This window comes from Prunus dulcis, unplaced genomic scaffold (assembly GCF_902201215.1).
Source record: "Prunus dulcis unplaced genomic scaffold, ALMONDv2, whole genome shotgun sequence".
NCBI lineage: Eukaryota > Viridiplantae > Streptophyta > Magnoliopsida > Rosales > Rosaceae > Prunus > Prunus dulcis.
This window is the reverse complement of record NW_023010341.1, coordinates 7,677-19,966: the sequence shown is the minus strand read 5'-3', so window position 1 is coordinate 19,966 and position 12,290 is coordinate 7,677. Positions and strand designations below refer to the sequence as shown.

Below are 12,290 nucleotides of genomic sequence, written 5' to 3'. Positions count from 1 at the left end.
GTACAAATCTCAGCCACTTAGCTTGTGAAGTTGCTTCTGCAGCACTCACATACTCAGCTTCGGCTGTAGATAGAGCAACTGTGTTTTGCTTGATAGAAGCCCAAGAGAACATGCCTGAACCTAGTGTGAAGGCATATCCTGAGGTGCTCCTCATATCATCCTCACTCCCAGCCCAGTCACTGTAACAGTACCCAATTAGAGTAGCTGTCTTCCCCTTTGCAAACTCAATTCCAAAATCCAATGTGCCTTGAATGTATCTCAGCACCCTTTTAGCAGTTCCCATGTGTTTCTTTGAGGGATTGTGCATAAACCTAGCAAGCAAGCTAGATGCAAACATGACATCTGGTCTTGTGGCAGTCAGATAAAGGAGACTTCCTACAATCTGTCTGAATTCACTTTCATCTGCTGCTTCACTCCCATCTTCTCTACACAATTTCTCATTCACCACTAATGGAATTGCCACTGACTTGTAGTCTCTCATTCCAAACTTCTCAAGAATTTTCATGGCATATTTCTTTTGATGAATGAAAATATGCTTGTCAGTTTGTTCCACTCCCATGCCAAGAAAATGGTGCAACAGACCCAAGTCTGTCATCTCATAGTGTTGCATCATATCTTGTTTAAATTCTTCAAGCATTTTAGGACAGCTTCCAGTATATATAATGTCATCTACATAGAGGGAGACAATGATAATACCTGAGGTGTCACTAGTTTTGATATAGAGAGTAGCTTCACTTAAGCTTTTCTTGAAACCTGCAGTGTTGAAATAGGCATCTATTTCATCATACCAGGCCCTTGGGGCTTGCTTCAGTCCATATAGAGCCTTGTTCAACTTGAACACCTTGGTTTCCTTGCTCTCTTGAACATATCCTTGAGGTTGTTCAACATAAACTTCCTCCTTTAGAATGCCATTGAGAAAGGCAGACTTCACATCCAATTGAAATAGGTTCCATTCCTTTTGTGCTGCAAGGGCTATCAAAGTTCTGATGGTGTCAAGTCTTGCCACAAGGGCAAATGTCTCATTATAGTCGATTCCAGGCTTCTGTGAATAGCCTTTAGCCACAAGCCTAGCTTTATTCTTCTGCACAGTACCATCTAGGTTCAGTTTGACCTTGTAGACCCACTTAACACCTATTGCTGGTTTGTTAGATGGCCTGTCAACTAATTTCCAAGTATTGTTCTTCTCAATCATCTCCAATTCAGCCTCCATTGCACATCTCCATGATTCATCCAAATCTGCTTCTTCAAAGCTGTCAGGTTCTACAATGCACATGTTGCATTGTGCCATGATGTCATTAATACTCCTCCACTTGTGAGGTGTGTGATCAAGCCTTTGAGTCTCATCAAGCATTTCTTCCCCTTGAGGTGCAATTTCTTCTTCCATCTGCATTTGAGTATCCAAGAACTGAGATTGTTCATCTAATACTCTCTGTTCAGTTTCTGTAGTACCTTGATTTCCATCTGGCATAGATATTCCCACATCTGCATTGCTAGGATTCTCCCATTTCCATGAGACTTCTTCATCAAAATAGACATCCCTAGACAAGATAATCTTTCTAGTCTTAGGATCATACAGTCTATAGCCTTTTTCACACAATCCATAGCCCACAAAAATGCATTTGTGACTGTTTTCTTCCAACTTGTGTCTCAAAACAGAAGGAATAAGCACATGACATAGGCATCCAAACACTTTCAAGTGTGCAATACCTGGCTTTCTTCCTGTGTAGACCTCAAATGGTGTCATTTTCTCAAGAGATTTAGAAGGACACCTGTTGAGAAGGTAGACTGCTGTATGAACAGCTTCTGCCCAAAACTCATAAGGAAGACTCTTTTCATGTAGCATAGACTTTGCCATCTCAATCACTGTCCTGTTCTTCCTCTCAGCAACACCATTTTGCTGAGGAGAATATGCCACTGTCAGTTGTCTTTGTATTCCAGCCTCACTGCAGTATGTAAGAAATTCATTTGACATGAATTCTCCACCTCTATCACTTCTAAGTGATTTCACTTTGTGTCCACTCTGCAATTCTGTCATTGCTTTGAACTTCTTGAAACATTCAAAAGCATTGGATTTATTTCTGAGAAAATAAACCCAAGCCATTCTTGTATAGTCATCAATGAATAACAGGAAATATCTGTTTTCTGACATTGATGCAATCTGCATTGGACCACAGATGTCAGTGTGAACTAATTCAAGTGGAAACTGAGCTCTCCAAGTAGATTCTGCAGGAAATGAGTCTCTATGTTGCTTTCCCAGCTTGCAGCCTTCACCCACTGCTAAATCCTTCTCCAGACTAGGCAGTCCATGAACCATGTCTTGATTTGCTAGCATCTTGATGCTTTGATCATTAAGATGACCCAGCCTTTTATGCCAAGTCTGCAAACTGTGAGTCACACTTGCTCTCAACACCAACTGAGTAGCAGGTACCATTGTGAGAGAGAAACACCTATTGCTAGTCATTGGAACCTTAGCTATAGGATTTTGCAGTGACCAATCATCAAAAATTGTCACCATTCCCTTTCCAAATACTAAACAATACCCATGTTCCATCATCTGACCAACACTGAGCAAGTTCTCTTCTAAACCAGGCACCAACATCACTTCTTGAATGTGTTTTCTGCCTGTCTTGGTTTCTATCACAAGAGTACCTTTTCCTGCAACTTGAACTGTCTCTCCAGTCCCCATTTTCACCTTGGAAGTTACATCCCTTCGAATATCTATCAGTAGCCTTTCATCTCCAGTCATGTGGTTGCTACAACCACTGTCCACATACCAAGAATTGTTCAATTTCACATCTGTCACAGCATTGCATGCATAAAACAATGTTCCAGTTTCTTCAACCTGATTGGCATAGTTCACCTTCTGCACAGATTGATTGTCATGGCAATTTCTAACCATGTGACCAAACTTTCCACATCCTCTGCATTTTGGTTTTCCTTCAAACCAGCACTTGCCATAGTGCAGTTTTTCACAGTGCTTGCAGGGTGTTTTAGTTCCATCATTTGATGCATTTGGTTTGGTATTTGAATTGGACTTGTTATTCCAATTCTTCCCATTTTCCTTCCAGTTCTTCTGAGACTTGTTACCTCCAGAAGAACTTCCATTCTTAGAGCTTTTACTCTCAATGTTCAGACTAGTGAAAGCCTTTTCTGTGGAATTTTCATTGTGCCTATCTAATCTGAGCTCAAAGTTCTTGAGAGATGCAACCACTTCTTGAATTTCAAGAGTGTCAAGATCCTTTGAATGCTCAATCACAGAACATATAGAATCATAAGATCTAGGCAAGCTAATAAGCAATTTCTGCACAACTCTTTCTCTAGGTAACTCTTCACCATAATTCTTCATTTGATTAATCAGATCAAACAGTTTAGCAGCATAAACAGAAAATGATTCACTATCCTTCATACGAGTGTATTCAAACTCTCTACGTAGGCCTTGTAGTTTCACACTTCTTACCTGTTTATCACCTCTAAACTCTTGCTTCAAAATATCCCATGCACCTTTTGAGGTTTCTTCATTCACTATTCTGGGAAAAATTTGGTCTGAGACTGCACCTTGGATCAGTCCAAGTGCACGAGCATCTTTCATCAAGGTCTCAGCCGTTACAGATTTCTCTTCTTCAGCAGCTTTAGATCCTTCTTCCTTTCCTTTTTCCTTCATTGGATCTGAAGCATCAAAGCCATTTTCAACCAAATCCCACAGTCCATGAGATTTCAGAATGGTCTTCAATCGAATGCTCCAAAACTCATAGTTTTCTCCATTGAACACTGGTGTACGAAGCTCAGAGGAGCTTGATCCTGCCATGTTAGACATCAGACGCAGCTAGACAGGCTTCGTGAAGTTTTGAGTGAGCTCAACGTCAGCTCAGCCAAGCACCAGCACGATTCTCACAGATTCACGCCCAATAAACAATCAAACCTGGCTCTGATACCATGTTAGAACTCTGAGTTTATATCTGTATTTTCCAGATTAGGAAGAGGTGCTCTTCTAAAGCATTTTTTGCTAGAGAGAATGGAGAGGAAAAAAAATGTACTGTTCTATTGATTTCAACAAAACTCTGCAGCTCTCAAAGTGTGACTGACAGAGGGAAAGAAGTATGATTCTCTCTAACAGATTTTCACTAGTACATTTTACACTTTGCGCGACGAAGAGAATTTCGTCGCGCAAAATACATTGTAGTCGCACAAATTTTAACGCGACAGAAACTTCGTCGCGCAGAATCTGTCGCGCAAAGATCGTGAAGAAAGACTTTGCGCGACCAAGTTTTTTCATTGGTCGCGCAAAGTGACTTTGCGCGACGAAAAAATATTGGTCGCGCAAAGTTACTTTGCGCGACGAAAAAATATTGGTCGCGCAAAGTAACTTTGCGCGACGAAAAACATTGGTAGCCCAAAATTTTGCGCGACGAAACACATTGGTCGCGCAAAGGTTTGCGCGACGGAAAATATTCGTTGCACAAAGTTTTGCGCGACGAAACACATTGGTCGCGCAAAGTCTAAAAAAATTTATAAAAAAATAAAAAATTCCCGCGTCCCATTTTTGGCACCCGCCCACATTTTTAGAGTTTTGCACGACGAATACTAACGTCGTGCAAATATTTGCGCGACCAAATATTTTTTGTGTTTTAAATTTTTTTGATGAAAATAAACTAATTTAATAGTTTGCGCTACAAAATATTTTGTCGCGCAAGGTTTTTGACTTTTTGTTTTATTATTTCTTTAATATTAATTTCTTCAAATTTTTACTTTTTAAATGTAATTTAATTGTATGATTTTTTTAAAATCACTTTAATTTAAATTGATATTAATTTAATTATATTAATTTTTTCAAATTTTTACTTTTTAAATTTAATTTAATTGTAAGATTTTTCTTAATTACTTTAATTTAAATTGACATATTCAAAATAAAATTACACATGAAAAATAGTGATCAAATTATCCAATAAATATATATAATATTCAAAATGTACACATAAATTAACAAAGTACAATAATAAAATCCTAATACACCCCCTTGAGAATTAATAGAGGTGATTTTGACAGGGTTGCTAGGAGAGAAGAAAGACGACCTCCAATTGTTGATGAGGCCTCCATCTACAATCACGAAACCCTCGACATAATCGAACTTGTGGGTGGAGGGTTGCCCGTGCAGAGAGATGAGGAATTCCTGATCTTTGGTAAAAGCCGAAAAGTTGGAATACAGTACTCGGATCCACCTCACCTGTTTGACAAGGGCAGCAAATAAAGCAATAATAAAAAAATAAAAATAAAAAAAGGAAATAGAGAAAGAGACCATGTTAGTTAAAGAAGCAAAGAGGACACGTCAACAACATTGCCAGCTATAGAATACCCGTTTGAATAATGGGTTCAAAAAGCTCCAATTCATGGACCCATATTCGATCCCTTCGAAAACCCCTTTGGTAGGTCAAGCTCATCATACCTTGCTTTTGAGGACTTGTTTTTGTCCCACCATGGGAAGGTGGAACCCAACCAAAACCCATTTCTATTGAAACAACTAATTATAATAATATGAGAGGGAAGAGGGAAGAGGGAAGAGAGAGAGAGAGATACCCTTTGGGGGGCAGGTTCGAGAGCAATTCTTGCCCTAGTGATGATTCCAAATTGCCCTAGCCCACCAAGAGAGTGAGTGAGAGTGAGAGATGAAGAGAGAGATGAGAGATTAAGTGAGAGGAGTGAGTGTGAGAGAAAGGGTGGGATTTGGGGAGAGAGAAAGAGAGAGGAGAGGTAAGAGTAGTGAAAGAAATTGAGGAAATGGTGGAGGAGTTATTTCAGTTTTTAAAAATCGTATCACTTTGCGCGACGAACATACTGTTGGTCGCGCAAAGTTTTGCGCGACGAAACATATTGGTCCCGCAAAGTTTTGCGCGACGAAAACAAGAATATTGGTCGCGCAAAGTCTAAAAAAATTATTTTTTAAAAAAAAATTTCCCGCATCCCATTTTTGGTACCCGCCAAAATTTTTAACTTTTTGCGCGACGAAAAATACATATTGGTCGCGCAAAGTCTAAAACAATTATATAAAAAAATTCCCGCGTCCCATTTTTGGTACCCGCCCAAATTTTTGCGCTACGAAAAACATATATTGGTCGCGCAAAGTTTTGAGCGACAAAAAATATTGGTCGCGCAAAGTCTAAATTTTTTTTTTTTAATTTTAAAAACCCGCGTCCCATTTTTGGTACTCGCCCAAATTTTTTGAGTTTTGCACGACGAACTGTTGGTCCCGCAAACTTTTGAGAGACGAAAAATTGGTTCGTAGCACAATATTTTTAAAAATAATTGTTATGAATAATAAAATATAAAAATATTTTATTTTATGATTTAAAATATAATTAAGGTGAAATCTACTTAATAAATGTATATACTATTCAATTTCTTAAGTGTTATACGTACAAAATAAATAAATAAATATATATATATACACACACATCATTCAACGATCCAACCATAAGACTTGTTTGTATATACTTCAAGATCGTATACCCCAAAAATCGCAAAAAAAAAAAACATCCAAAAATCTAGTAACGGGACAAAACTTTTCGATAGTTATAAATGAAAAATCACGATTTAACGGTTATTTTAACTCCGATTTTGATGATTTTTTTACAGCTACACTCCTTGACCCTATATGAATACAATGACTGAATTTGATCTTCAATTTAAAACATTTGCACTAGTGGATGCCACAAAATCTTATGTTATATTTAACAAAAGTATAAATAAACTCTTAATTGTTAGTGAATATATTGTTTTGATGGCATATGCATTCTACGAAACTAGTTTCAACGATCCAACCATCAAACTTGTTTTTTTATATTTCGAGATCATATACGCCAAAAATCGGAAAAAATAAACATTCATAGATCAAGTAACGGGACAAAACTTTTCGACGGTTATAAATGAAAAATCATGATTTAACGGTTATTTAAACTCCGATTTTCATGATTTTTTACAGCTACACTCCTTGACCCTATATGAATACAATGACTGAATTTGATCTTCAATTTAAAATATTTACACTAGTGGATACCACAAAATCTTATGTTATATTTAATGAAAGTATAAATAAACTCTTAATTGTTAGTGAATATATTGTTTTGATGGCATACGCATTCTACGAAACTAGTTTCAACGATCCAACCATCAAACTTATTTTTTTATACTTCGAGATCATATACGCCAAAAATCGGAAAAAATTAACATTCAGAGCTCAAGTAACGGGACAAAACTTTTCGACGGTTATAAATGAAAAATCATGATTTAACGGTTATTTTAACTCCGATTTTGATGATTTTTTACAGCTACACTCCTTGACCCTATATGAATACAATGACTGAATTTGATCTTCAATTTAAAATATTTACACTAGTGGATACCACAAAATCTTATGTTATATTTAACAAAAGTATAAATAAACTCTTAATTGTTAGTGAATATATTGTTTTGATGGCATATGCATTCAAAAAAACTAGTTTCAACGATCCAACCATCAAACTTGTTTGTTTATACTTCGAGATCATATATGCCAAAAATCGGAAAAAATAAACATTCAGAGATCAAGTAAGGGGACAAAACTTTTCGACGGTTATAAAGAAAAATCCCGATTTAACGGTTATTTTAACTCCGATTTTGATGATTTTTTACTGCTACACTCCTTGACCCGATATGAATACAATAAAATAATTTGATCATCAATTTAAAATATATTTTTTGCTAACAAAAACCCAATCCAAACAACAAGAATATATTTTTCTAATAAAAATCCGATCCGATCTAAAATAATAAATTTAAAGCTACTTAATAAATATATATACCATTTAATTTCTTAAGTGTTATGCATACAAAATAAAAAACAAAAATAAATTGGTTTAGGTGACAAAATGTTTGGATTACATCATGCAAAGATTTTAAAAAATAAATTTTTTATTTTATTTATTTTTATAAAGATTTTGCGCGACGAATTATTTTTCGTCGCGCAAAATTGGTCGCGCAAGACTTTGAGCGGCAATGTATTGTCGTCGAGCAAAAGTTTGTCGCGCGAAGTGACTTTGAGCGACGAATTATTTGTCGTCGCGCAAAATTTGGTCGCGCAAGACTTTGAGCGACAATATATTGTCGTCGCGCAAAAGTTTGTCGCGCAAAGTGACTTTGCGCGACGAATTATTTTTCGTCGCTCAAAATTTGGTCGCGCAAGACTTTGAGCGACGAAGTTTCAAGTTTCGTCGCGCAAAGTGACTTTGAGCGACGAATACTTTTTCGTCGCGCAAAATTTGGTCGCGCAAAGGGTTTTTTTTACTAGTGTTTACAGCTGTCACCCTATTAGGTGATTACACATGTCATACCAAATCTAAGCTAGAGAATCCACCTAGACTATGATCTAATGGTTCTCATTACATCATTTAAATAGACTTAGTACAAAAAAGGACAAATAGAAGATAGCTTCAGCTCTAAGAAATCTGCTGCAGGATTATATTTCAACAATAACTTCAAGTGTTTGTTTCGAATGGTGATCGTGGAAAATGGACCATCATGGCTAGTTTTTATATAAGGCCCTGTAATTGGCATCTTTCAAGTAAATATTGGTTAGGCAAGGCATATGATTCTAGCCTACTATGTAAGTCTAAAGAATTTGTTGCTAGCAAGCAAAGATTGGTAATAGAATTAGGATAACACTCTATCTCAAGTAAAGCATTTGGAGATTAGTGAAGGACATATGCCTTGCCTCCCTTAATTAGCATATGATTCTAACCTAAAACTTCCTACAAGTTTGTACCACCTCCACCCATATACTATTCCCTAAAAGATGCACCACATGACCATACTTATTTAAGCTTCCTTCTCATTGGAGAAATATAGAGAGACTTTACCGCGTATTGAAGTAAAGAATAAATCCTACCTAAAACTTATTTCTCTGTCTGTGGGTCGGATCTGATTCTTGCCACTGGCCTAAGATTGCTCACATCCAAATACCATGTGCGTTGATATTTATACTTCTAAAAATCAAGATTCAAAGCTTGGTGCTTCCGTTTGCTAACTTGTTCTACTTAACACTTGTTGGACTTATCAGATATGCCAACCTCACTTGTTGATTTTCTTCTTTGTTGATTCATATGACATACAATCGGTTCCACCCAAAAACTAAAGACATACCATCTGGTACATCTCAACCAAAGTTGATTTGGTAGGAAAATATGGCACATTATGGTAGTATGGTTACGTGGTACATCTTGTGCACGTATTATAATATGAGTGGACGATAACGTTTATTTTCCTCCCTTTTAGGGAATAGTATCAATAAATATCCACTTATATTATAGCACGTGTAGATGTACCACGTATCACTCTAGCTCTAGAGAGAATTAATTAATTTCCAATGGCTTTTTTTGTTTTTGTTTTTCAGAAGTAAACACTCTAAGGCACTCTATAACAAGTGTATTACTTGTTTGTCCATCTTTATTCCGGCACAATTAACCATAAATGAAACAACAATTTCACTATTTTGGTGATAATACTTGTTTTTTTAATACAAAACAATATCGATCAAACAAAGTAAGGAATTTTGGAGGAAGAACCATCTTTGTTGCTGAAAGAAATTTAAGTGGGGAATTCACTTTAAATCTGCTGATCAACTTGAGCTTGAGGAGGTTGTTGTCCATCAGAGTTCGCGAGGGCAATTTCAGCATGTGTTTTAGCTAATTGACATTCTGTATCTTGTATTTGTTGATGTAATTGGGAAATAACCCCAACGCAGCCATAGATAGGATCCTGTATTCTACACTGAGCCTCATTACACAAGGTCTCTGCAGCTGCTGCTTCAACTCTTAGATGGGGCAGGAGTTCCTGATAATTAATCATGAAAAAATTCACAGTTAGAGATTTAAAACGAGAAACCAATAGCTAATGTTAATGAAAAATATATTTTTAAGAAAAGAAATAAAAAAGCTTCAGCTCTTCAAATAGATCTGAAGAGGAAAAAGAAAGTTTTACATTTTAAGAGAAAAAAGAAACTTAAAAAGTTACTACAATTATTGCATTAAAAATTTCAGAACATGACCTATTCATTTCCTTCTCAAATATAATGTCAATGTGCCTTCTCTTCTCCCTCCCACCTGTTGGATTGTCATGTTTCTCTTTGATGATGATGATGTGCTGCTCTCTTGAATCTTTGCAATTCCCGTATGGTGATGTGAATAGTTTTCCTTGTAGTTCACTTTTACCATGCATTTTGTGAAATAGTGACAGTGGACCAATCTATTCTTAAGTTTTTGGGTCATTGATAGTTACTCTGTATTTTCATTTCTTTTAGCTTGCAGTTTGGCAGCAAAACCTGCCTGCTGCCCGTGAAATTTGGAAGGATTATATCAAACACTACAGTCTGAGCATTATTCCTCTACGGAAGTTTATTTGGTCTTTTACTAGGTGGGAGATTTAAAATCTGCATATGAGAAGTTGCAATATATGGTGGCTTTAGCCATCAGGGGAAACACTTATGTTAATAAAACTTCTGAAGGAAAGTTGTATTCGTCAAGATTAGACATTCCTATACCTTCAACCTGTGAATTAAACTTGAAGAAACTTGATTTGGAGGAGAATAACATTCTGTTCCTTCCATATACTGTGAGAATTAGGATGACCATGCTGTTAATGCAGATCAGTGCACTACTTTTGGCTTGGGAGTTGGAGAAGAAAATGTTGGAATGGATATGCTTGATATACATATTAGCCAGCCTGTTACGAAAATTTTGAGATGGTCGTTCAGTGATGTTATTCATCCTTGTGCACGATTAAGAAATGGTGGCTTGGCAGAAGAGTTGATCCTACAGGTATAATAATAACCTTTCTATAGAAGCTTGTGTTGGTTTGTGTAATATATTACAATGTCTGGAATTTTCCTTTCTATGTGCAAATCTTACATATGGTACCTTCACTGAATATGATATTCCTTCTTCTTCTTTTCTGGAAAAGAATGCTAAATAGGATATTCTTGTTTGGAGAACAATGTAGTTATAAGCTTCAGAAGTTTAGTTTTGTATGTTTTGATTGTGATGTCTATTTTCTTTGCGGATTTCAACTTTTTGTTTTAGTTATGTGATTCTCTATCCTGCCCTTTATTTATTTTTTTATTTTGTATGTACTTCATTCAGATATCATCTTATGACATACTAAAGGAGCCCATTTTTATCTAGATGCAAAAATTTGGGTTGCAACCGTCAAGCCATACATATGATGGCTTTGTCAGAGCAGTTACTTCTGAGCGAGGTTTCAGTAGTGGAGTGGAAATTGAAAGTGATTGGTTTATTGTAGAGGCCAATCATCTTAAAAAGACTGATCTTGCAATTGTTGGCAATGTATTTTGTGCATTTTGGTTTTGTTTTTAATTAGAGATTTTTGCAACATTGTTGTTATCCCTTCTGCAGTTAAGAATTATGCAGCAGAGAAATTTGAAGCTGTATGATTCTACTCTGGCAAACCTTTCTGTAGGTTGCAGCAAAGTGCTAGAATTGGATTTTAGCTGTGTCTCTGCTGGATCAAATATCTGAATGTTCATATCCACATCCTTTCAATGCTTTTCTTGCAGCATGTGACACGTGGTGAGTCATATTTTATAGAACTGAATTCTCATATGAGAAAATTTTCTTTTATGTGGCCTTGTTAATTAAAACTTCTAACATTATAAAATTAGAGTCCACCAGAAATAGGTGGTCTATGATGTAGGGTGCTGACCCTGGGCCCTGTACAAAAGAAAATAAAAGATCCTGGTCTCTGAACTTTTTGAATATCTTATAAGAGTAAGAGTAGAGTTAGTTGGATGCTAATTTAAGATATTTAGTTATGGTTTTCAATATTGTAAATGTTAGGAAGAGCTTTGTTTGAGTTATGCTTCTTCATTCTTGTTCTCATAGGTAATGAATATGTTTGGCTCTAATAATAGGAATCATGTAACATGGGCATATCAAAACTCGGTATAGATGCTAGCAGAGGGCAGCATGATAGAAGTATCAATGAGGATCAATGTTTTAAATTCGTGGCACGCCTCTTGGCGAGGCGGTTGGAATTTGCCTCGAGGCGCAGCTACTTATGCGAAAGTCACCAAAAGACTGAGTCGTACGCCTTTCTTCGAGGCTTATGCATCCCCTTAGAGGCGTAAGCCTTTTAGAAAAACAATGTCATCTGGCCTGGGATTCCCAACATAAAAAATAAAATAAAATACCATTTTGGCATCTCTAAGGTGATTTTCTAGTGTTTTCTCCCGCAACATAGTGGCTAGAACC

The 12,290-nt window shown here is 36.4% G+C and overlaps 1 protein-coding gene across 1 annotated transcript; it reads left to right on the top strand.

Annotated features, from left to right (window-relative positions):
• The first annotated feature begins 10,651 nt into the window (after positions 1-10,651).
• On the top strand, positions 10,652-11,582 carry LOC117613480 (pentatricopeptide repeat-containing protein At1g76280-like). The gene is made up of 2 exons (XM_034342089.1): positions 10,652-10,841; positions 11,436-11,582. The coding sequence occupies exons 1-2, from the start codon at positions 10,716-10,718 to the stop codon at positions 11,556-11,558; spliced, it is 249 nt and encodes an 82-aa protein (XP_034197980.1). The 5' UTR covers positions 10,652-10,715; the 3' UTR covers positions 11,559-11,582.
• The last annotated feature ends 708 nt before the right edge of the window (positions 11,583-12,290 follow it).